The sequence below is a fragment of the Ambystoma mexicanum genome, chromosome 3q, assembly GCF_040938575.1.
Source record: "Ambystoma mexicanum isolate Mex_15411 chromosome 3q, UKY_AmexF1_1, whole genome shotgun sequence".
Classification (NCBI taxonomy): domain Eukaryota; kingdom Metazoa; phylum Chordata; class Amphibia; order Caudata; family Ambystomatidae; genus Ambystoma; species Ambystoma mexicanum.
Genome location: NC_090926.1, coordinates 1257511222 through 1257538029, shown reverse-complemented (window position 1 = coordinate 1257538029; position 26808 = coordinate 1257511222). Strand labels below are relative to the sequence as shown.

At 52.2% G+C, this 26808-nt stretch overlaps 1 protein-coding gene across 1 annotated transcript in view; it reads left to right on the top strand.

The window, feature by feature from the left end:
* LOC138447846 (beta-1,3-galactosyltransferase 1-like) overlaps positions 1–23518 on the top strand; it is a 183826-nt gene extending 160308 nt beyond the window's left edge. The window contains exon 2 of the mRNA XM_069604272.1: positions 22268–23518. Coding sequence (XP_069460373.1) covers positions 22314–23369 — 1056 coding nt within the window. The 5' untranslated portion in view covers positions 22268–22313 and the 3' untranslated portion in view covers positions 23370–23518. The remainder of the gene's footprint in view (positions 1–22267) is intronic.
* The last annotated feature ends 3290 nt before the right edge of the window (positions 23519–26808 follow it).

The following is a 26808-nucleotide window of genomic DNA, read 5'->3' as shown; positions in this document are numbered from 1 at the left end:
TCCTCACTCCCCATCACGCGCTACCCAAGCCTACCCTCTGTGCCCTCCCATGACACCCCCTCGTTTCTCCCTCCTCACTCCCCACCACACACTACCCAAGCTTACCCTCTGTGCCCTCCCTTGACACCCCCTCGTCTATTCCCCATCACCTGCTTGTGCCCTCCCTTGACACCCCCTCGTCTCTCCCTCCCTACTCCCCATCACGCGCTACCCAAGCGTACCCTCTGTGCCCTCCCTTGACACCCCCTCGTCTATTCCCCATCACCTGCTTGTGCCCTCCCTTGACACCCCCTCATCTCTCCCTCCCTACTCCCCAGCACGCGCTACCCAAGCTTACCCTCTGTGCCCTCCCTTGACACCCCCTCGTCTCTCCCTCGGTACTCCCCATCACACACTCCCCAAGCCTACCCTCTGTGCCCTCCCATGACACCCCCTCGTCTCTCCCTCCTCACTCCCCACCACACACTACCCAAGCATACCCTCTGTGCCCTCCCTTGACACCCCCTCGTCTCTCCCTCGGTACTCCCCATCACACACTCCCCAAGCCTACCCTCTGTGCCCTCCCATGACACCCCCTCTTCTCTCCCTCCCTACTCCCCATCACACACTCCCCAAGCATACCCTCTGTGCCCTCCCTTGACACCCCCTCTTCTCTCCCTCCCTACTCCCCATCACACACTACCCAAGGTTACCCTCTATGCCCTCCCTTGACACCCCCTCGTCTCTCCCTCCCTACCATCACACACTCCCCAAGGTTACCCTCTGTGCCCTCCCTTGACACCCCCTCGTCTATTCCCCATCACCTGCTTGTGCCCTCCCTTGACACCCCCTCGTCTCTCCCTCCCTACTCCCCATCACGCGCTACCCAAGCTTACCCTCTGTGCCCTCCCATGACACCCCCTCGTCTCTCCCTCCCTACTCCCCAACACGCGCTACCCAAGCCTACCCTCTGTGCCCTCCCTTGACACCCCCTCGTCTCTCCCTCCCTACTCCCCATCACGCGCTACCCAAGCTTACCCTCTGTGCCCTCCCATGACACCCCCTCGTCTCTCCCTCCCTACTCCCCATCACGCGCTACCCAAGCATACCCTCTGTGCCCTCCCTTGACACCCCCTCGTCTCTCCCTCCATACTCCCCATCACACACTACCCAAGCGTACCCTCTGTGCCCTCCCTTGACACCCCCTCGTCTATTCCCCATCACCTGCTTGTGCCCTCCCTTGACACCCACTCGTCTCTCCCTCCCTACTCCCCATCACGCGCTACCCAAGCCTACCCTCTGTGCCCTCCCATGACAGCCCCTCGTCTCTCCCTCCTCACTCCCCATCACGCGCTACCCAAGCCTACCCTCTGTGCCCTCCCTTGACACCCCCTCGTCTCTCCCTCCTCACTCCCCATCACGCTCTACCCAAGCCTACCCTCTGTGCCCTCCCATGACACCCCCTCGTCTCTCCCTCCTCACTCCCCATCACGCGCTACCCAAGCCTACCCTCTGTGCCCTCCCTTGACACCCCCTCGTCTATTCCCCATCACCTGCTTGTGCCCTCCCTTGACACCCCCTCGTCTCTCCCTCCCTACTCCCCATCACGCGCTACCCAGGCCTACCCTCTGTGCCCTCCCTTGACACCCCCTCGTCTCTCCCTCCTCACTCCCCATCACGCGCTACCCAAGCCTACCCTCTGTGCCCTCCCTTGACACCCCCTCGTCTCTCCCTCCTTACTCCCCATCACGCGCTACCCAAGCCTACCCTCTGTGCCCTCCCATGACACCCCCTCGTCTCTCCCTCCTCACTCCCCATCACCTGCTACCCAAGCTTACCTTCTGTGCCCTCCCATGACACCCCCTCGTCTCTCCCTCCTCACTCCCCATCACACACTACCCAAGCTTACCCTCTGTGCCCTCCCTTGACACCCCCTCGTCTCTCCCTCCCTACTCCCCATCACGCGCTACCCAAGCTTACCCTCTGTGCCCTCCCATGACACCCCCTCGTCTCTCCCTCCTCACTCCCCATCACGCGCTACCCAAGCCTACCCTCTGTGCCCTCCCATGACACCCCCTCGTCTCTCCCTCCTCACTCCCCACCACACACTACCCAAGCTTACCCTCTGTGCCCTCCCTTGACACCACCTCGTCTATTCCCCATCACCTGCTTGTGCCCTCCCTTGACACCCCCTCGTCTCTCCCTCCCTACTCCCCATCACGCGCTACCCAAGCGTACCCTCTGTGCCCTCCCTTGACACCCCCTCGTCTATTCCCCATCACCTGCTTGTGCCCTCCCTTGAAACCCCCTCGTCTCTCCCTCCCTACTCCCCATCACGCGCTACCCAAGCTTACCCTCTGTGCCCTCCCTTGACACCCCCTCGTCTCTCCCTCGGTACTCCCCATCACACACTCCCCAAGCCTACCCTCTGTGCCCTCCCATGACACCCCCTCGTCTCTCCCTCCTCACTCCCCACCAGTCACTACCCAAGCATACCCTCTGTGCCCTCCCTTGACACCCCCTCGTCTCTCCCTCGGTACTCCCCATCACACACTCCCCAAGCCTACCCTCTGTGCCCTCCCATGACACCCCCTCTTCTCTCCCTCCCTACTCCCCATCACACACTCCCCAAGCATACCCTCGGTGCCCTCCCTTGACACCCCCTCTTCTCTCCCTCCCTACTCCCCATCACACACTACCCAAGGTTACCCTCTATGCCCTCCCTTGACACCCCCTCGCCTCTCCCTCCCTACCATCACACACTCCCCAAGGTTACCCTCTGTGCCCTCCCTTGACACCCCCTCGTCTATTCCCCATCACCTGCTTGTGCCCTCCCTTGACACCCCCTCGTCTCTCCCTCCCTACTCCCCATCACGCGCTACCCAAGCCTACCCTCTGTGCCCTCCCTTGACACCCCCTCGTCTCTCCCTCGGTACTCCCCACCACACACTACCCAAGCTTATCCTCTGTGCCCTCCCATGACACCCCCTCGTCTCTCCCTCCCTACTCCCCATCACGCGCTACCCAAGCCTACCCTCTGTGCCCTCCCTTGACACCCCCTCGTCTCTCCCTCCTCACTCCCCATCACACACTACCCAAGCTTACCCTCTGTGCCCTCCCATGACACCCCCTCGTCTCTCCCTCCCTACTCCCCATCACGCGCTACCCAAGCCTACCCTCTGTGCCCTCCCTTGACACCCCCTCGTCTCTCCCTCCTCACTCCCCATCACGCGCTACCCAAGCTTACCCTCTGTGCCCTCCCATGACACCCCCTCGTCTCTCCCTCCCTACTCCCCATCACGCGCTACCCAAGCCTACCCTCTGTGCCCTCCCTTGACACCCCCTCGTCTCTCCCTCCCTACTCCCCATCACGCGCTACCCAAGCTTACCCTCTGTGCCCTCCCATGACACCCCCTCGTCTCTACCTCCCTACTCCCCATCACGCGCTACCCAAGCATACCCTCTGTGCCCTCCCTTGACACCACCTCGTCTCTCCCTCCATACTCCCCATCACACACTACCCAAGCGTACCCTCTGTGCCCTCCCTTGACACCCCCTCGTCTATTCCCCATCACCTGCTTGTGCCCTCCCTTGACACCCCCTCGTCTCTCCCTCCCCACTCCCCATCACGCGCTACCCAAGCCTACCCTCTGTGCCCTCCCATGACACCCCCTCGTCTCTCCCTCCTCACTCCCCATCACGCGCTACCCAAGCCTACCCTCTGTGCCCTCCCATGACACCCCCTCGTCTCTCCCTCCTCACTCCCCATCACGCGCTACCCAAGCCTACCCTCTGTGCCCTCCCTTGACACCCCCTCGTCTCTCCCTCTTCACTCCCCATCACGCGCTACCCAAGCCTACCCTCTGTGCCCTCCCATGACACCCCCTCTTCTCTCCCTCCTCACTCCCCATCACGCGCTACCCAAGCCTACCCTCTGTGCCCTCCCTTGACATCCCCTCGTCTCTCCCTCCTCACTACCCATCACGCGCTACCCAAGCCTACCCTCTGTGCCCTCCCATGACACCCCCTCGTCTCTCCCTCCTCACTCCCCATCACGCGCTACCCAAGCTTATCCTCTGTGCCCTCCCTTGACAACCCCTCGTCTCTCCCTCCTCACTCCCCATCACGCGCTACCCAAGCCTACCCTCTGTGCCCTCCCTTGACACCCCCTCGTCTCTCCCTCCTTACTCCCCATAACGCGCTACCCAAGCCTACCATCTGTGCCCTCCCATGACACCCCCTCGTCTCTCCCTCCTCACTCCCCATCACCTGCTACCCAAGCTTACCCTCTGTGCCCTCCCTTGACACCCCCTCGTCTCTCCCTCCCTACTCCCCATCACGCGCTACCCAAGCTTACCCTCTGTGCCCTCCCATGACACCCCCTCGTCTCTCCCTCCTCACTCCCCATCACGCGCTACCCAAGCCTACCCTCTGTGCCCTCCCATGACACCCCCTCGTCTCTCCCTCCTCACTCCCCACCACACACTACCCAAGCTTACCCTCTGTACCCTCCCTTGACACCCCCTCGTCTATTCCCCATCACCTGCTTGTGCCCTCCCTTGACACCCCCTCGTCTCTCCCTCCCTACTCCCCATCACGCGCTACCCAAGCGTACCCTCTGTGCCCTCCCTTGACACCCCCTCGTCTATTCCCCATCACCTGCTTGTGCCCTCCCTTGACACCCCCTCGTCTCTCCCTCCCTACTCCCCATCACGCGCTACCCAAGCTTACCCTCTGTGCCCTCCCTTGACACCCCCTCGTCTCTCCCTCGGTACTCCCCATCACACACTCCCCAAGCCTACCCTCTGTGCCCTCCCATGACACCCCCTCGTCTCTCCCTCCTCACTCCCCACCACACACTACCCAAGCATACCCTCTGTGCCCTCCCTTGACACCCCCTCGTCTCTCCCTCGGTACCCCCCATCACACACTCCCCAAGCCTACCCTCTGTGCCCTCCCATGACACCCCCTCTTCTCTCCCTCCCTACTCCCCATCACACACTCCCCAAGCATACCCTCTGTGCCCTCCCTTGACACCCCCTCTTCTCTCCCTCCCTACTCCCCATCACACACTACCCAAGGTTACCCTCTATGCCCTCCCTTGACACCCCCTCGTCTCTCCCTCCCTACCATCACACACTCCCCAAGGTTACCCTCTGTGCCCTCCCTTGACACCCCCTCGTCTATTCCCCATCACCTGCTTGTGCCCTCCCTTGACACCCCCTCGTCTCTCCCTCCCTACTCCCCATCACGCGCTACCCAAGCCTACCCTCTGTGCCCTCCCTTGACACCCCCTCGTCTCTCCCTCGGTACTCCCCACCACACACTACCCAAGCTTATCCTCTGTGCCCTCCCATGACACCCCCTCGTCTCTCCCTCCCTACTCCCCATCACGCGCTACCCAAGCCTACCCTCTGTGCCCTCCCTTGACACCCCCTCATCTCTCCCTCCTCACTCCCCATCACACACTACCCAAGCTTACCCTCTGTGCCCTCCCATGACACCCCCTCGTCTCTCCCTCCCTACTCCCCATCACGCGCTACCCAAGCCTACCCTCTGTGCCCTCCCTTGACACCCCCTCGTCTCTCCCTCCTCACTCCCCATCACGCGCTACCCAAGCTTACCCTCTGTGCCCTCCCATGACACCCCCTCGTCTCTCCCTCCCTACTCCCCATCACGCGCTACCCAAGCCTACCCTCTGTGCCCTCCCTTGACACCGCCTCGTCTCTCCCTCCCTACTCCCCATCACGCGCTACCCAAGCTTACCCTCTGTGCCCTCCCATGACACCCCCTCGTCTCTCCCTCCCTACTCCCCATCACGCGCTACCCAAGCATACCCTCTGTGCCCTCCCTTGACACCCCCTCGTCTCTCCCTCCATACTCCCCATCACACACTACCCAAGCGTACCCTCTGTGCCCTCCCTTGACACCCCCTCGTCTATTCCCCATCACCTGCTTGTGCCCTCCCTTGACACCCCCTCGTCTCTCCCTCCCTACTCCCCATCACGCGCTACCCAAGCCTACCCTCTGTGCCCTCCCATGACAACCCTCGTCTCTCCCTCCTCACTCCCCATCACGCGCTACCCAAGCCTACCCTCTGTGCCCTCCCATGACACCCCCTCGTCTCTCCCTCCTCACTCCCCATCACGCGCTACCCAAGCCTACCCTCTGTGCCCTCCCTTGACACCCCCTCGTCTCTCCCTCCTCACTCCCCATCACGCTCTACCCAAGCCTACCCTCTGTGCCCTCCCATGACACCCCCTCGTCTCTCCCTCCTCACTCCCCATCACGCGCTACCCAAGCCTACCCTCTGTGCCCTCCCTTGACACCCCCTCGTCTATTCCCCATCACCTGCTTGTGCCCTCCCTTGACACCCCCTCGTCTCTCCCTCCCTACTCCCCATCACGCGCTACCCAGGCCTACCCTCTGTGCCCTCCCTTGACACCCCCTCGTCTCTCCCTCCTCACTCCCCATCACGCGCTACCCAAGCCTACCCTCTGTGCCCTCCCTTGACACCCCCTCGTCTCTCCCTCCTTACTCCCCATCACGCGCTACCCAAGCCTACCCTCTGTGCCCTCCCATGACACCCCCTCGTCTCTCCCTCCTCACTCCCCATCACCTGCTACCCAAGCTTACCCTCTGTGCCCTCCCATGACACCCCCTCGGCTCTCCCTCCTCACTCCCCATCACACACTACCCAAGCTTACCCTCTGTGCCCTCCCTTGACACCCCCTCATCTCTCCCTCCCTACTCCCCATCACGCGCTACCCAAGCTTACCCTCTGTGCCCTCCCATGACACCCCCTCGTCTCTCCCTCCTCACTCCCAATCACGCGCTACCCTAGCCTACCCTCTGTGCCCTCCCATGACACCCCCTCGTCTCTCCCTCCTCACTCCCCACCACACACTACCCAAGCTTACCCTCTGTGCCCTCCCTTGACACCCCCTCGTCTATTCCCCATCACCTGCTTGTGCCCTCCCTTGACACCCCCTCGTCTCTCCCTCCCTACTCCCCATCACGCGCTACCCAAGCGTACCCTCTGTGCCCTCCCTTGACACCCCCTCGTCTATTCCCCATCACCTGCTTGTGCCCTCCCTTGACACCCCCTCGTCTCTCCCTCCCTACTCCCCATCACGCGCTACCCAAGCTTACCCTCTGTGCCCTCCCTTGACACCCCCTCGTCTCTCCCTCGGTACTCCCCATCACACACTCCCCAAGCCTACCCTCTGTGCCCTCCCATGACACCCCCTCGTCTCTCCCTCCTCACTCCCCACCACACACTACCCAAGCATACCCTCTGTGCCCTCCCTTGACACCCCCTCGTCTCTCCCTCGGTACTCCCCATCACACACTCCCCAAGCCTACCCTCTGTGCCCTCCCATGACACCCCCTCTTCTCTCCCTCCCTACTCCCCATCACACACTCCCCAAGCATACCCTCTGTGCCCTCCCTTGACACCCCCTCTTCTCTCCCTCCCTACTCCCCATCACACACTACCCAAGGTTACCCTCTATGCCCTCCCTTGACACCCCCTCGCCTCTCCCTCCCTACCATCACACACTCCCCAAGGTTACCCTCTGTGCCCTCCCTTGACACCCCCTCGTCTATTCCCCATCACCTGCTTGTGCCCTCCCTTGACACCCCCTCGTCTCTCCCTCCCTACTCCCCATCACGCGCTACCCAAGCCTACCCTCTGTGCCCTCCCTTGACACCCCCTCGTCTCTCCCTCGGTACTCCCCACCACACACTACCCAAGCTTATCCTCTGTGCCCTCCCATGACACCCCCTCGTCTCTCCCTCCCTACTCCCCATCACGCGCTACCCAAGCCTACCCTCTGTGCCCTCCCTTGACACCCCCTCGTCTCTCCCTCCTCACTCCCCATCACACACTACCCAAGCTTACCCTCTGTGCCCTCCCATGACACCCCCTCGTCTCTCCCTCCCTACTCCCCATCACGCGCTACCCAAGCCTACCCTCTGTGCCCTCCCTTGACACCCCCTCGTCTCTCCCTCCTCACTCCCCATCACGCGCTACCCAAGCTTACCCTCTGTGCCCTCCCATGACACCCCCTCGTCTCTCCCTCCCTACTCCCCATCACGCGCTACCCAAGCCTACCCTCTGTGCCCTCCCTTGACACCCCCTCGTCTCTCCCTCCCTACTCCCCATCACGCGCTACCCAAGCTTACCCTCTGTGCCCTCCCATGACACCCCCTCGTCTCTCCCTCCCTACTCCCCATCACGCGCTACCCAAGCATACCCTCTGTGCCCTCCCTTGACACCACCTCGTCTCTCCCTCCATACTCCCCATCACACACTACCCAAGCGTACCCTCTGTGCCCTCCCTTGACACCCCCTCGTCTATTCCCCATCACCTGCTTGTGCCCTCCCTTGAAACCCCCTCGTCTCTCCCTCCCCACTCCCCATCACGCGCTACCCAAGCCTACCCTCTGTGCCCTCCCATGACACCCCCTCGTCTCTCCCTCCTCACTCCCCATCACGCGCTACCCAAGCCTACCCTCTGTGCCCTCCCATGACACCCCCTCGTCTCTCCCTCCTCACTCCCCATCACGCGCTACCCAAGCCTACCCTCTGTGCCCTCCCTTGACACCCCCTCGTCTCTCCCTCCTCACTCCCCATCACGCGCTACCCAAGCCTACCCTCTGTGCCCTCCCATGACACCCTTCGTCTCTCCCTCCCTACTCCCCATCACGCGCTACCCAAGCCTACCCTCTGTGCCCTCCCATGACACCCCCTCGTCTCTCCCTCCTCACTCCCCATCACGCGCTACCCAAGCCTACCCTCTGTGCCCTCCCATGACACCCCCTCGTCTCTCCCTCCTCACTCCCCATCACGCGCTACCCAAGCCTACCCTCTGTGCCCTCCCTTGACACCCCCTCGTCTCTCCCTCCTCACTCCCCATCACGTGCTACCCAAGCCTACCCTCTATGCCCTCCCATGACACCCCCTCGTCTCTCCCTCCTCACTCCCCATCACGCGCTACCCAAGCCTACCCTCTGTGCCCTCCCTTGACACCCCCTCGTCTATTCCCCATCACCTGCTTGTGCCCTCCCTTTACACCCCCTCGTCTCTCCCTCCCTACTCCCCATCACGCGCTACCCAGGCCTACCCTCTGTGCCCTCCCATGACACCCCCTCGTCTCTCCCTCCTCACTCCCCATGTAAGATGGAGAATAATTCTCTAGCGTGTGATTTAGCCGCGTTAATCCGCTCATTCAATTCAATCTCCTTACCCTTAAAAATGGTTGCCTTGAAACTTTTAACTGCAGTCGTATACACCCCCAGGGGGAGCTCGGAAGCATGTCTTCTCCAGCAACGTTCAGCCACACGCTTCATTTTCCTGGCGGCCAGGACCTCAGGGGACACCCATTGATGGTGGATTGTTTTCTTTTGTCAAATAGTGCCTAGAGGCGCAGGTGCATCAAAAGCATCATTGATAATGAGCAATGAAATCATCAAGCGGGAGGGTATCTTCCAGAAGAGGTAGCTGAGGGACAGCCAAGGATTCTAAGGCCCGGCCTGTTACTGTCCGGGTGTTTCTGGATAGAATCGCACGTGCCCGCATTAGACAAGAAGATCCGAACCATGTACATCAAACTGAAAGATTGAATGGGGGGACCAGAGACAGCTGTGAGAAAAGATGGGCGAGATGTCACGATCCAGTCTAAGATAGTGCCGGCACTGTGTGTGGCTGTGGTTACACGCTGCATAAAACCAAGACCGTCCAAAGGCTCACCGGTGCAAAGGCAGCCGGATCCGACGAGTCATTCCCTGCACATTCAAGTCACCAGGAGCTGCTCCTCAAAAACATTGGGGGTCCATGAAGAATGAGCAGACTAAGTGTGTTCGTGGGATTTAGACCCCACTTAACCCCCATGACTCTCAATGTTCCAATATTGGGGAGTTGGACATGAGCAACCTCAATCTTCTCTAAGGATCAGTGCCCCACGCCTCCCCCTCTTCATCCCAAACGATCACAGTGCAAGATTCTGTGTCCATCTGGGGTGGCTATCTGGGCCCCGTGCAGGGCTGCTTCCTGAAGCCAGGTTTCAGTAACTACCATAAGATCTGCCTTTGACCCTATAACTCCACGGCGCGGCATACCAGGGAGCGTGTACCAGGTTTATGAGGTGAACACAGAAGAAGGACCTCCTCTGCCACAGGGGATTGCGTGTTACAGTTCTTGGTTGCATCTATATATTGTATTGGCAGCAGAGCAGGCAGCAGGCTGACTTGACCCCATACAGATAGGATGTGGCCGAGCAGCCGCGCTTTGATTTGTTTCACTTCTCAGTGAGCTTTCCTGCGATGCTGCTGCCAGTCTAGAACGTTCTTTTGAATTATTGAAATGAGTTCACAGCGAGAAAACATCCTGAATACAGGTTGTAGGAACAGTACATGCATGCAAGCCTTCAGCAGTCAGAGTTCAGGACACATCCAACTAGAGAAACACATCCTTTCTTCATTGTCACACACACATCCAAACACCTACTGGGACGAGGAGGAGGCCAGCAAGAGTAATGCAGGACTCCCGATTCAGCAATGAAGGGTCTAGTCCTTTTTGGATCAATCAACCTGGCGAGAGCTTTAAAAGCAGGACATACGGCAAACATGGATCAGCTGTGGAAGCAGGTCTACAGACTGCTGGAAGAGAGCAGACCTCTCCTGTAAGGTGGCGTGGCAAGCAGAGCGCTCGAGAACCCCCTGGAAGATGCAGAGTGGATGCAGTGGGAAGCGAGGCTGAAGAAAGCCTGTTGTCGGTGGCCACGGAAAGGGAACTGGCGTGACCAGGCGAAGCTGCAGTGTGAGGCCCGAGCTGCAAGAGATGCACCAGTGGGGTGAGCAAAGCAACGGAGAGAGCTGCTGAGGATACGGACTGAAGCACTGCACGGGAGAGAGAGCGCTCGTGGCGGCTGGACGCTTCGCTGCAACGTCGTAAGCTCTGAACGGTGTCAACCGAGGAAGGGGGACACCGGGACTGCAGGCGAGCACGCAAAGCCATTAATGAATGCTGATTTGAATGAAAGCAAGTACATTTTGAATAACAGCCCGAAGGAAAAATGAATGTAAGCACATTTTGAATGCCAATATGATTGACAGCAAGTTTGTGGAACTTCCTGCATATAGAAAACCATGTAATTTGAGAGAACAACCCTTGGCGAACAAGCATTGGCAAGAGCCATAAAAGTATAAGGAACAAAAAAAAAAAAGGAACTGTGTCACTTGAGAACAAGCATTGGCAAGAGCCATAAAAGTATAAGGGACAAAACAAAAAAAAGTATAAGGAACTGTGTTACTTGAGAACAAGCATTGGCAAGAGCCAGGAGAGTATGAGGAACTGTGTCACTTGAGAACAAGCATTTGCAAGAGCCAGGAGAGTATAAGGAACTGTGTCACTTGAGAACAAGCATTGGCAAGAGCCAGGAGAGTATAAGGAACTGTGTCACTTGAGAACAAGCATTGGCAAGAGCCAGGAGAGTATGAGGAACTGTGTCACTTGAGAACAAGCATTGGCAAGAGCCAGGAGAGTATGTGAAAATGCAACAAGTGAATGGTGGCAAAACAAGCAACGATAGAGCAGCATGAGGATGTGATACGAGGGTGAATCAAGCACCACTTTAAGGCTGAAGCAGTGGCAACGTGCCTGTGAAGAAGAAGCAAGTAAGGTGTGTCGGTTGCATGGCCTGCAATGGCTGAATTGTGTGATCTGACAACTGCGTCTACACCGAGTGCCCCCCCTTTATGGAAAAGCCAATGAAAGCTCCACAAAGAAGCTTGTGTTTGAATAATAAGGACACCTTGTGTGATCTGAAATTAAGAAACTGAACTATATGAAATTGGCGAAAGGTAACCAAATCGGAAGAGCTGGGAAGTGTCCCAAGGAATTGTGTTGTTTTGGAAAGATGAAAGACTTGAAATCCTGGGGAAGGGAACCCCTGTGCGTTGTGAACTATTTTGAACTTGGGGAAGAGAAAATCAAGAGTTGGAAGAAGCTCTGAACGTTTATTTGAACACTACTCATTTTGAGGCTGACATCCCTACACATTGTATACAGTTATATGTGAGGGCACGTATAGGTTTTGGACACAGACAGACATTTGCTTTTGATGTGGCAGGATTGCTATGCTATGGAATGCAGGATTGCTATGCTATGTTATGCTGGATTGCTATGCTATGTTATGCAATGCTATGCTAGGTTATGCTATCCTATGTTGTGAAATGCTATGCTATGGTATGCAATGCTATGGTATGTCCTCCTGCTATGCTATGCCCTGCTATGCTATGGTATGCAATGCTGTGGTATGTTACACTAGGCTCTCTCATACAGTTAGGCCCCAGACCCTCCGTGTCACCTCCCTCTGCACGCAGCACCCCGGACAGTCCCAAACCCCTCCTAGGACAGAGGACACATCAGACCTTCCCTTCTGCTTATTCTATACAAGTTAAGCATTAGCCCCATATATGGGAGATAACAGAAGTGGTTTCTGTGAATGCCGTAAATTCATAATACAACAGGATGTTCCCGGAGGGCTGCGTCACAAGGGCACAAGTGAAATGTCAACAGTTCTTGACAAATGTCTGCAATGTCGTGCCAAGTAACACCCCATTGTGAAAGTACAGTAACATATTAGTGTTTGCCTATGATATGCTATATAACCGGCACTCTAGGGGTGGTCCCCAAAAGAGCTCTGTGTGCCGACTGCCTGGACACTTGTCCTGCTCTGTTGCCTGCTAATCACTCTGTATGCTGTGTGTTTGCTATATAATACAAGAAGCTTGATTTACCACCAGTCTGCATCGGATCTCCTTTTTTCCTGCAAACTTGGGAAGGGGCCTTATGTTAGCCACCACACTTTGGACTTCCTGACTTAGACTATCCTTAGTTTTATTTAGGTAGGGAAATCCCACTTTAGCATAGGGCAAGTTAGGCCTTTTTCCAACCAGCCTTTTGAGTTGATAACAGTTTATAGCCCAAACTTTAATCAGTTGTCTGTGTCTACTTCATGTTGCCTTCACAGGGGTCCATATTAAAACGCCAGGAGAATGGAGCAATCACGAGATTTGGAAACAGAATTAGCGACTCTCTGGCTGAGAGTATGTTAAAAATATACCATTCGAAATTGGTAGCATGGTGATGTCGCCTGGGGTTATGCTGACAGCAAGCGCTAAAAGGTTCCTAGAAACCCTTCTTTCAGATGAGCCCTAGGACGGCCGCCCTCTATGACCGTTCATTCCCCCCACTTGGAACTGGGAGTGAGATATTTTAAGCCCCTTTTGGAATTGCTCTTACTCCAGACCAAAGGAAAGCGCTCCTTACTCAGAAACATGTCGTAAACTAGAAGGACAGTGAGACTCCAATCAATACAGACTGGCCCAACTATATCAGGGAAGTCCAGGATCATAGGTCTGATATGGTGTGATATGGTAATCCCATCCCAAATATCTAATTAAATAATCAAGGAAAATTCTCTAAATCGTATTCATGTGGCGGCTTCCAGGGAAACAAGTGAGATCAGGAATCCTCTAGTTGGGTATTACACAAAAAAAAGAAAAATAGGAAGTGTGTGTGGGATATCTTAGTCAGGAAACTATGACTGTTCCTGCAAGAAATCTATAACCCCGCTGCCGCCGGCACAGATGCCCCTTGGGGATATTGACAGGGTAATGATGGGAGTGACTATGTTTGTGTATTGGATCCAAATTGAACCGTACAACCACAGATGCACTTGGTTCTTTTGTCCCTTGTCTCCCACCTAAGGGTTGTGGTTGCTCTTCTTTCGATTGAAGGGCTTCAGGCCATGTAAGCCGGCCTTCTTCCTGATTCATGATATTAGGTGAACCTCGTGTATAGTCACGACTTCCTTCTTATCTTCATCGGGCTATGAGTCGGAGAACGCGCTTCGCAAATCAGCGACTATTGTGCGATGTTCTTTTTTTTATAAGTTCCTTTGAGCATGCTTTACTAACTGATCCATTACCAGAAGGGTGCGAAGGACAACATGTGGTATTTGCAAAAACAAACATTTTTTTCACTGAGCCTGATAATGGGCTGGAGAGCCCAGAGGTATGAAAACGAAGTGAAGGTTTAATAAAATGGAAGAAATTGTGGCGTTTGAGGTAATACCATCAAGCTCCAACAAAGTCCAATGGGACTTCAGAATGGAGAATTATCAATATTATTGGTTATATAATGTTTCATGTCGAACTCCACCAGCTTCCAATCGCCTGACCGGGGATGAAACCCATGTTGCATTGTATCGTCCTGTTTCCATGGTGAGCGTGCTGCCCCTGAGCTATCCTCCCAACCATTGCTCGGAATCATGTGGTAATTCAGCTCAACCACCATTGGTAATAGAAAAACAGGTTGGCAGTATCAGCACTAATACCACCCAAATCATATTATTATTATTATTATTATTAATATTATTAGGGTATTTATTGAGCGTGGACTTGGCTTCGGGAAGCAACATCGCACTTTGAGGGGAAGAACACAGTGAGGGAAGTAGAGAAAGCCAGGAGCTAGGAGGGGAGGTCAGGGTGGACTATTAACAATAAAGGCTCTACAAGCAACGAGGGGAGAGACAGTGGGGTGCAGATGACTGAGTCTCAGGTAGGATGGGGAGTCCAGGGTGTGTCTAGCTGTTAAGGATGAGTCATTCCTTGAAGAGGAAGGCCTTCCGCTCTTTACTGGCCTGTGGAAGTGATAGGGGCAAGTCTGATGTTGATGGGGAGGAGATTCCAGAGTCTTTGAGCATAGACAGAGAAGGCCTGTCTTCTGGGTCTTTCCTTCCAGCACTGTTGTAATGTAATTCAAGTCTGGACATTTCCTTACTTCTGGTGGACCGCGGCTTCTGGAGATGCTGAGTGTTGACAAAGAATGAGTTGATGGCTGTGAATTCTTTGATGGAGTGTGCTAAGTGTGCTACGGGTGGGTCAGGCAGAAGGTTGATGTAGTGCTTGATGGCGTTCAAGAGACTCAGCTGTCATTGTTGGCCTTGGCAATGGAGGTTTGGTAGTAGTTGGCCTTGGCACTGTTTATTAATGCCTGCATGTAGCAAAGAGTTCCGTGAGCAGGGCGAGGTTGGATACGTGGCAGGATTTTCAACAATTCTTTTCTTGTTTTTTGATGGTTCATTTGGTGAGGTTGAGTTCTTGAGTGTACCAGGGTGCTGAAAGTTTAGGCTTGAGAGGGCACTGTTTCACTTGGGCATGGGGGTTGATGTTGTGTGGGTGGTGATGAGTTCTTGGAGAAGCGTGGTGCAGTCCTAGTTCATCAGAGGTACATCTGCCCATGTGAGGTGGAGTTTGGTGAGGTCTTCTGTGAGAGCCTCCACTGGGAAGTTCTTGAAGGAGCTGAAGGCTTGCTTGCTTGGTTTGGTTGAGAGGTGTGGTGTGGCGGATTTCAAAGGGTATGGCCAGATGGTCCGACCAGTCGAGTGGAATAGGAGAGCTGTGAAGGAGGGTGGGCAGTGTGGATATGTCGAGGATGTTACCTTTCCTGTGAGTTGTTTCTTTCATGTGATTTGTGAGGTTCAGTGTGTCAAGTAGGCATTCGTGAACCTCCTTCATTGACTTGGTTGCTGGGTTGCCAGGGATGTTGAAGTCGCTGAGGAAGATGTTGGCCTGCATAGAGACATGGTGGTAACTGTGTCTGTGAAGTGTTTGATGAACGAGGTGTTGGGTTTGGGTGATCTGTAGATGAGGTAAAAAGTGACTGTGTGCATTGGGGAAAGTGGGAAGTGGCAGGATAGGTTTTTGAAAGAGCCAATGGTGGCGATGTCCAGTTGGGCGCATGTCAATAATGCCTTGTGATTGATGACGAGGCCTCTACTGATCTTGTTTGGATGGTTTTATTGTAGAATTCCGTAGACGTTGGGGGTGAGGACATCTAGGATGTGGGGGGAGGTGGATGTCATCAAGGTCTCAGTAATGAAGATGGCATCCAAGTCATGGATGGTGATGAGGCTGGCGATGTCAGTTGCATGGTTAATTGCTGAGGGGACATTTGCGAGCATCAATTTTCATGTAATGGTGGATGATGGAGAGGTGATGCGGTGCATGTTGACATGGATGGGTTTGCTGCGATGCAAGATCCATGATGTTGCTGGTGGGCGGCATGGTTGGCGATGAGTGGTGATGGTAGGAATGGGCTGTTGGGAGGGAGGAGTGAAACACATATTCCGGGAGCCTACCTGATGTTGATATTGATATTGATATTTTATTTCTATTGCGCTCATACACAAGTGTTTCAGAACGCGACAAGGCAAGGCAAGGGGAACAGAGGAGAAACAAAAACAACGATCTTACTAGGCCCAGTGACATTGAGAACGCGCAAGTGCATGGTAGTGGGGGAGAGGGAGAAGTGCATGGAAGGGGGGAGAAGTGGAAAGTGCGGAGCAAGGAGGAAAAAAAAACATAAATAATAATAAATGAATAAATAAAAAGGCAACAGAGGGAGTGCAGCCATCAAGTGGCAAGTGCTGGGTTTAAGGCAGCAGGCTGGGTAGGTCTAATAAGTGCAGGAAGAACAAAAAAGGGGGTGGGGGCTGTATGGGTACAGACACATACCCCAGTGCAAGGGGAGGCCCAGAGGCAGTGCGTGCGGGTGGCAAGAGGAGCAGGTACCTGAGCCCAGAGGAAAGAAGGTGGCCAGGTGCATGGTGCTGTGGAAGAGTAGAATCATCAGAGGAGAGGGGGGGCGAAGGCAGAAGCAAAGAGGAAAGTCTTGAGGTGCTTCCGGAAACAGAGATGGTTCTCCTCAAGGTTTAGAGTGGCAGGGAGGCTGTTCCAGAGGAAGCCCCTAGCCGAAGACAGAGATCTACCCCCAGCTCGTTTATTTGAGAAATGACTGACCCGGAGGGAGTGAGAGGTAGAGGAGCGAAGAGCGCGAGATGGGAGGTATTTGCGGAGGGATAGCTGAATGTATGTTGGACCCAGGCCCCAGAAAGTCTTGTGGACAATGCAGAGGGTTTTGAATTTAATCCTTGCATCCACTGGGAGCCAATGGAGAGATTTCAGAGCTGGAGAGATACGATCCCAGGGCTTGAGACCAAGGACAATCCTTGCAGTCCTGTTCTGGATAAGTTACAAAGGGCGGAGAGTAGAGGTAGGTAGATTAAGAAAGAGGCTGTTGCAATAGTCCAACCTAGAGAGAACCATAGCTTGGGAGACCATGAGCTTCTGGGGGAAGGAGAGGAAAGGCAGAGTACCTGCGAGGAGGTGCAGTAGGAAGTTTGACTTTTTAGAGACCTCAGAGATGTGGGTGGAGAAGGACAGTGTGGAATCAAAGGTGACACCAAGGTTATTGGCCTCGCAGGTGGGGATAGGAGGAGGGCCAAGGGAGGCTGGCTATAGAGTGAGTTGAAAGGATGGTGAAGGTGTGCCGATGAGGAGGATCTCCGTCTTGCTGGCATTCAGTTAAAGATAGTTGGCGGCACACCAATCTTGAATGGCAGTTAGGCAATCAGAGATGAGAGAGGGAGAGGAGGTGGCAGAGGGCAGCCTGAAAATGAGTTGAGTGTCATTCGTATAGCACTCGAATTTTGAGCTGAAAATGGCAATACAGCGGGCAAGAGTTGCTAGGTATTGGTTGAAAAGTCATGGCGAGAGGAACAGGGGTTTGGGTTCTGGTCCTGGGTCCTACCGGCCCGAACAGATATTGCACTTTTCTTCATCTGCCCTTCACTTCGAGAGATGCTATTGATCTAAGAAGAGAAAGGAATGGGCAGGGATATGAAGGTGTGTGGGGCTTAGGTCATGTATCCTAGATCTAGTTGCATAAAAGAACAGCTTCCTACTGTATGCGCTTATCTAGAATCTATATAACAACTAGTAGATAGATGGTGTAAATACAAATTCAATTTTTAATTCAATGTCCGAATATCTTCTATTTGAATATTCTCGTTTGCCTTTGCCGAGACGTGTTTCGACCTTTGGTCATTTTCAAGGCGTGGCTATGTACAGTAGATCAATATACAAAGTAAAAATAATAGAAAATTGATAATATACAATGCACATTCAAATTTGATTCCATTAACAATATGCAATAAATATTTGGTCAACATTACCATTGTCCTGAACTGTTGATTCTAAATTTGTCCGAAGAATTTGAGGAAGGACGACAAAATAACATTTATATTTTCAAAAAAACAGAAAATTGTCAAAAGCAAAAATAATAAAGTATATAGGAACAGAATGTGTTGCATAGGGTAGTGATATGTTTCAAGGGTGCATCAATATTGTGCAAACTCCCATAACTATTGAAATACACAGATTATTGTAAGAGAAGTGGATTTCATAAATTTATCTGACAAATAGTCCCAACATTGCATCACATATTTAAATCTGAATGTTCAGTAAAACCGGATGCGTGTTCTTGGTGATATATTTTGCTTGCGGGATGAAAACGGCATGCTTGTTAAGGAATTGAATAGGTGTGCAGTGCTAATAGATTCTTGAGCCGTAATTAGTGGTCACCCCATTAGTGAGTGGCATGCTGTGATATTTTAAACTGTAACAGAGTTACTTACCACAGCTGTATATTAAAGATCAATCTTTGCTGCGGTGATGTAAATAGCACAGTTTCTATTGGTGGTTCTAAAGAAATATAATGTTGCAAAAGGTTAATTGTTGCATGTCGTCAGACTATTCTGCAATATTATTGTTCAAATCAGGGTGTTGGATATGTCTTACCAAGTAATCATTCAGTCTCAGTAATAAAGGCGGTGATATCCGTTCTTTGGGATGATATGATATAATAGGTTATTTATAACGCAATTAATACCCAGAGGTTTCTAAGCGCCGACCCGAGGATCGAACCTGTGTTGCTCTGTGTTGTCTTGCTTCCGAGGCGAGCACGTTGCCGCTGAGTTATCCTCCAGAGATGGTTCTGCTAACAAAGTGTTGCCAGCATCTGCAAGTCAGAAATAGGTGATGAGCTTAGTCTAGGACATATATGGATATTCTATTCTTGTAAAACTGACGCGTTCCGAAGAGAAGTAATGGTAAATCAGGGTATTATAATGACATACCATGTGTTCATTATGTCAAAATTCAGGGGCTAATCTCAGCTTCCGCATAGTTGTGCAGCTGTCTCGCACACTAGATACCCCAACCCAGTATTCCCCATCTATTTACTAATAGATCCAGTTGCATCTGTTCACCAACTGCAAAGGAAAAGAGGCTGGAGGGATGCTTAAGTAGGGAAAAAGGGTGGCAAAGCAAGAAGGCCCCAACAGATTAGCAGTGATTGACAGGTAGGTGGGGCTTATTACACGTGACCGAGATCCACGTGCACCACTCACCAACTGCAAAGGAAAAGAGGCTGGAGGGATGCTTAAGTAGGGAAAAAGGGTGGCAAAGCAAGAAGGCCCCAACAGATTAGCAGTGATTGACAGGTAGGTGGGGCTTATTACACGTGACCGAGATCCACGTGCACCACTCACCAACTGCAAAGGAAAAGAGGCTGGAGGGATGCTTAAGTAGGGAAAAAGGGTGGCAAAGCAAGAAGGCCCCAACAGATTAGCAGTGATTGACAGGTAGGTGGGGCTTATTACACGTGACCGAGATCCACGTGCACCACTCACCAACTGCAAAGGAAAAGAGGCTGGAGGGATGCTTAAGTAGGGAAAAAGGGTGGCAAAGCAAGAAGGCCCCAACAGATTAGCAGTGATTGACAGGTAGGTGGGGCTTAGTACACGTGACCGAGATCCACGTGCACCACTCACCAACTGCAAAGGAAAAGAGGCTGGAGGGATGCTTAAGTAGGGAAAAAGGGTGGCAAAGCAAGAAGGCCCCAACAGATTAGCAGTGATTGACAGGTAGGTGGGGCTTAGTACACGTGACCGAGATCCACGTGCACCACTCACCAACTGCAAAGGAAAACAGGTTGGAGGGATGCTTAAATATGGAAAAAGGGTGGCAACGCAAGAAGGCCCCAACAGATTAGCAGTGATTGACAGGTAGGTGGGGCTTAGTACACGTGACCGAGATCCACGTGCACCACTCACCAACTGCAAAGGAAAAGAGGCTGGAGGGATGCTTAAATAGGGAAAAAGGGTGGCAACGCAAGAAGGCCCCAACAGATTAGCTGTGATTGACAAGTAGGTGGGGCTTAGTACACATGACCGAGATCCACGTGCACCACTCACCAACTGCAAAGGAAAAGAGGCTGGAGGGATGCTTAAATAGGGAAAAAGGGTGGCAACGCAAGAAGGCCCCAACAGATTAGCAGTGATTGACAGGTAAGTGGGGCTTAGTACACGTGACCGATATCCACTTGCACCCGCTCACCAACTCAACTGGTAACTGGATAACTGGTCTTGAAGCATATGGACCGATTGACCTGGGAGTGGAGGGTTCTGCGTGCTGCAGGGGTGTTCTGGATAGCGCATCAAATCTAATTGAATCTAAGGGCCTCATTACACGGATGGCGGAGAACCATGGCGCAATAAGCGCCATGGTTCATGCCGGTAAAATACCAGCACCGCCTTGGCGGAAAGGGGAATTACCGCCCCATTCCAAGGTTGGCGGGGCGGTAATTCCCCCTTCCACCATTGCCCTTCCCCATTCCCATTTTTGCCCCATAGGGCTCAATGGGAATGGGGAAGGCGCTAATTATGGTACCGCAAATTGCGGTACCGTAATTAGCTCCCTGGGTCCCTTTGCGGGTTGGTTTTTAATGCCTGCAAAAAGCAGGCGTTAAATCCCCCAACCCGCAAAGGGACCTCGTAGTAAGGCGGTAAGGATTTACCGGTACCGGTATTTTACTGGTACCGGTAAATCCTTACCGCCATCTGTGTACTGAGGCCCTAAGTCTAAATGTCCCTCTTAAAAGAGAAATGTTCCAGAAGGCCAACCCTTAAAGGTAGACCCCCATAAAGGTTTCTCTTTCACCTCCCCCTTTCCCGGCCTCATTTTCAGGTGGGGTCCTCCCACACCACACATCCCATTATATAGCACAGACACTCCCCTATCCCCACCATTCCCCCCCACTTTCCCATGCCCCCACCTTTCCTTTACGACTCCACTCCATCGCTGCAGCACAACATAGTGCACATCGACCTATATACTGGTTACCAGTGTGTTCCTGTACATATGTTTATCCTTTTGCGGGGAAAGGGAGGGGAGCCTGAGGATCAGGTGTTTGTGGAGTGAGAATGTGAAGTTCCTTGGCCTGGTCATTTTGAGAGGCGGTGTAACTTTCTGGTAGAAACCTAGAAAGTTGGCAAGCACACCTCAGCAAGTCAACAGTGCACAGTGTGGGTGTGCGAGTGGAAAGCACTAAAGCGAGGACGGTGCCCTCCTGGCTGCTCTTCACCATTCCAAGCATGGCTTATTTCCTTGTTACTTGTTTACTTCACTAATCTATCAGCGAAGCCAAGAAAGGTGGCAGGTGGAAAGCAAACCTCGGACAAGGCTCCTTTGGCACAGCAGCTAGGTTTCCGTTGCTGCCAATGCCACTGTTGGCTTTGCAGTAGACTCTGACACGCCAACACTGGCACAATGGCACCGGTCTTTGAGGTTTGGATGCCCTTCGCTTCCTGCTGTGTGTTTACAGAGCTTAACTCAAGCTCCTTAACTGGCACAGCTTGGCCTTCTCACATACCCGCAAGGGAGCTGCCTTCCAGCTTTTGGGATAATGTGCTCAAAGTGCCTGCACCAGCACATGCGTCATTTGAGTGCAGTGCCACCTCCCTGTGCCACAGGATGCCATGCGGTGGCACTAGGACAGGGGCATGCACCCTGTGCTTTGACCGGTGCTGTTTGCTATGATTCTTAGGCTCCTTACCATTGACTATACTGGATTGAGGTAATCAAAGTTGTTGGCCAACAGATCTGGAGCGCTGCAGGTTGCCTACCCCTGCACTTGGAGTGCTACCAATATAACACTTGAATGAGTGTGGCATGCATGCTGCAGAGTGCACGCGAGCACTTGCACTACGTGGCTCTTGTAGAACCTCCCAACAAGGCTTCGAAGATAGTTCCAATCCACACCGGAACCATACAGCCACCCCCCCGCTTCCCCATGGTGCCCAGTGCGCCCCCATCTTCCTGCTGGCACCCTATTATCCGTCCCTCCGACCCCAAGAGCTGCCACCGCTACTGATTCTGGCATAGGTTTGCCATCCTTGGCACGTGTTCTTCTATGGGTGTTGCAATTGTGATAATCAGCACTGATATAACGGCACCAAGCGCATCATCGCCTGAACTTTGTATCTGAGCAACACATGTGTACATTCTAACATGCTCTGTGATTTCTGTTTTACAGACCCAGCAGCTCCTTCGTCGTTGTTTTACCAAGCCAGCTGGAAAGCATGGGATCACCCTCAAACAAACTACGAGGATTCCTCTGTATCATGTGCATCGCCTCCGCCACCTCCATCCTCATGGTCCTCAACCTCAAGCAGTCTGATGTGAGAAGGAGCATCTGGCAAAAGAATAACACTGAGCCCTATAACGAGAGCAGAGCAGTGCACTCGTTACTGAACACCACGGTGCAGCCGGCCACCACCCGCCACCCTCTACGCCCCATCTATCCCTACAATTACACATTCATATTCAACCAGGCAGACAAGTGCCGGGAAGAAGCGCCCTTTTTGATCTTGTTGGTCATCTCAAAGGCGCGAGACATTGAGGTAAGACGCGCCATCAGGAAGACGTGGGGCAACGAGAGCGCACTTCCAGGGGTTGTCATAAAGCGTCTCTTCCTCATTGGGATGGACCCACTTTTCAAAGCTCCACTGCAAGCAGTGCTTAAGGAGGAGAGCCTGGCTCACCAGGACATCGTCCAGCAGAACTTTGTGGATTCCTACCACAATCTCACTATCAAAACCATGATGGGCATGGAATGGGTGTACAAATTCTGCCCGAATGCCAGCTACGTCCTGAAGATCGACACAGACGTCTTCCTGAACATAGACTTCTTGGTCCATGACATTCTGAAGCCCAAGGAGCCCGCCAGAAAGGATTACTTTACAGGCCGCATTCTTGCTAACACAGGACCAATAAGAAATAAGGGTTACTGGAAGTGGTACATCCCGGAAGAAATCTACCCTGATAAGAAGTACCCGCCATACTGCGCTGGGCCAAGCTATTTATTTTCTGCCGACGTGGCCATGAAGGTTTACAATGTGGCTCAACTCCTCCCACCCTTTCCCATGGAGGACACATTTGTAGGACTTTGTTTGCGTGAGGTGGGAATTACGATCACCAAACCCCCCCACGCTGTTTTCCATGGATACAGGGTGGACTATGACCGCTGCAAGTTCTACCAACTTGCCTGCGTCCACCCCTATAAATACAAAGAACTTCTGCTTTTGTGGCCAGACTTTTTTCCAAAGAACGAAACAGGGTGCAAGAAGAAGCCTTGATAGATGACTATGGAACTGTTAACTAACACCTTTGGAATGTTTACAGACTCAATCGGGGCGTCAAATTAGAAACGTGCCATCTTAAAGGAGGAGCCACTTGGCAAGCCGTGACAACAATCTCAGGGAAACAGGCGCAATCAGTTGAACATGAGGACTCATGTGATGAAGTTCACCTGAGAACTTATTTGAAAGATAAATCATGTGAACATTTTCTGCAAGACTTCTGTGCAAAGGGGCAAATATAAACAAAGGAAGCACAGGAAATCACCTTTTGTTCTAGCACATGACAGAACTTTCCAGAAACTACTGTGAGGAGTCAGGAATGAAAGTCAGAGACATGGTTGCCATGTTTCTGGTTAAATACTTTTATTTTTTTATTTATTTGTATTTACTTGATTTAATTGTCACTTGACAACGTTTACAAGAATTTCAGTTCATCATGGAATTTCTGTTAAAATTGAGTAGATACGCCTCCTATGAGGACCTGATCAAAGTCAAACATAAGACTTTCATTGAAAATAATAGGGGTTGGGAAAAGGCCTCTCTGACCCTGCTCTAAGTGAAATCTCCATACCAAATAAAAACTAAGGATCTGTCAGTGTCAGCATTCAAGCACACAACTGTCCTGTGTCCACATTTCTATTCTAACCCTCACACTATAAACTAAACTATACGGTGAAAAGGGAAATGTCTTTATCCTTGGAAGGTTGATAAACTAGTGTTCATAAAGGAAACATTATTCAAATAAAAGTTCCTCAGGAAAGAATATTCTTGGTTGGAGAGGGTAGTTCCCTTCCCCTGCACTCTTCTTTGCTCCTTCAGGTTTCATACACAATAGTTCTTTGGCCTCTCCTGGCCAACTACCATACTTGTACACAAAAACTGTCTGGCATTACAATTTTAGTTTCCTTTCAGGACACCTGGTATTTCTCTCTCAGGTGATGTGGGGTCTTCTTCCTTGATTAGCACACTCCTTCTCAATTGCCTAGTATACTCTCCTGCCAGGATTTCTGTTTCACACACTTGAAATTGCCTGGTATACTCTCCTGCTAGGGCTTCTGTTTAACAGACTTGAAATTGGCTGGTATACTCTCCTGCCAAGGCTTCTCGTTCACACACTTGAAATTGCATAGTAAACTCTTCTGCCAGGGCTTCTGTTTCACAAACTTGATATTGCCTGGTATTCTGTCCTGCCAGGACTGCTGGTTTCACACACTTGATATTGCCTGGTATACTCTCCTGCCAGGATTTCTGGTTTCACACACTTGACATTGCCTGGTATACTCTCCTTCCAGTACTTCTGATTCAACTGGGGTCTTCACGTGCTCCCATAGTTTCTTATATATGACATTGGATAACATATCCCTTTGACATGTTATTCTCACACTACTTTGTAAGCATTTGCACTGCGTACATTTACACATTAGAAGAGGGGTTGCTTGAGAATTTAGTTCCCTTTGTTCAGTATGTCCATTGTTTAGCTTAGCTCATTCTCATTTGAGTAATTCCCAAATATCTGCACACTCGGCATGCTCGCTGATATGCCCCAGTGTCTGCGCTGCTTCTGGGTGGACTTGCTGGTCTTTCATGGCTTTGGTGAGCTCACTCGCGGTCTGCAAACTAATGATTTTGGTCTGCCTCCTTCTTGCTGTTTCCTTACCTTTGTTCGTCGGTGCTCTGCGGCTTCCACCTGACACACCTGCTCCGGTAAGTGAAACACTGCTTTCCTTGGTCTGGAAACGCCCAGGAGGAGTCACTTGCTGGATCCTGGTCTTCCACAGCAACTTCTGGCTCAGCAGCTTCTTTCTCTGTCGTTGAGCCTCCTGGCTCCACCATACCGGTCTCAGTTCCTCGGTCCTGCTGCTCGCAGAGAGGTGCAGCCCTTCTCGCTAGTCACCACAGCAGCTGTCTCTTGTCTTGAATTGAGCGTTTACATTTCCCAGGCATAGATGTGCGCCAGAAAACAGTAGTGCACTCTTTTCTCTTGCCGTCTCTTTCGCTCCATTCTCTCTTCCTCGTCCCAGTATTCCAAGGATTCTGGGTACCGAAGTCCAATGCTGACAAAGGACTTATGGAATTTGAATAAACATTTTCAAAGGCTTTAATGGCAGGTTAGTAGTGTTTGATTGACAAGTGGAACTGAAAAAGGTGATTTCATCAAATTGGCAAGGTTGGTTCATAGATTTAATGGGTGGGGTTTTCCTGTTCTGTATAGGAAAAGGGATAGATGCATGACAATAGGCCATGAGGGCTTCAGACATGGGGAGGTTATTTTGAAGGCAAAACGGGGGAAACCATGTCTCATCCTATGGAGCCATGACATCTCCTTGGAGGCTATCTCTCCCCATGTGATCCTCCCTCATATAGCCACCCCCAGCATCAGGATATGGTAGCATTTTCCGTGCCCTGGATACATGGGAGGAGGTTACGGCCAGGAGATCAGTGATCACTCTACAGTCATTACAAGCAACCTGAGAAAGCAACATGCAACCTGAATTTGTAGGGCCAATTATACTTCCTGAAATAATGTCAGCTGCTTTCCTAGACATACCTCAACCCACACCCCTCTATATTGATTTCATACAATGATGGACTAATGCCCAACACCCGCCTTTTTAGTCATGCATGTAATGCTGAGAAAGATAGTAGTGGCAGCGTTGGGATGACTGATGCTTGGAAAATGTCTGTGGCCTCATTGATAAGTGTTAACCTGAATGCTCTGTTCACATGTATTCACGGCCTCTGGAAGGTGTGAGCGCTGTCAGGATAATTGAGAAGAAGGACCATGTGATCAAAGCGTAATGAGAAATGGGCCATCCCCTGCCCTGGACAAGCTCATTATGTTAAATATTGTTTGATAATAAAACGTGTAAAGTGACATGACTTTTGACCTAATGTCTAAAATGTCTCTTTTGGCGGGTGGTTAATGGGTTAATGCAGGCTTTGGGCACGATGGTGCAGACTACTGGAAAGATGCTCAAGAAAAGCAGTTCATTGGCAGCCTAATAATGCTATTGTTCCATTTGCTCACCCAAAAAGGCATTTAACAGGGTGTCCATGCATGCATTGTTTCCTGGTTCCAGAAAACTCCAGCTCAAGGCAAAGTGGTTTGAAGGTTTTAGAAAAAAGTACCTGTTTCAAGAGGAAAGGATGATTCCCCTATGTGAGAGATTCAAAGAAAGGCACACAGTGGCTTTGAACATGATCTAGAGCGGGACTTTGCTGCCAGGTGTGAGACTCAATGAAATTCGAGAATGACCAACATGGAGACTGTCCTTCAACGTGTGACAGGGCCAAGCGCGAGTCTGTGCTCCTCCAAGGTGAGAGACTGCGTCGATGTGCCATTGAGAAAGTGCAAGAGTATTCTTTGCTGTGTGAGACTCGGCTAAAGACTGTGGTCATGCTAAAAAGTTCAACAGGCCTTTAAAACTTTTAACAG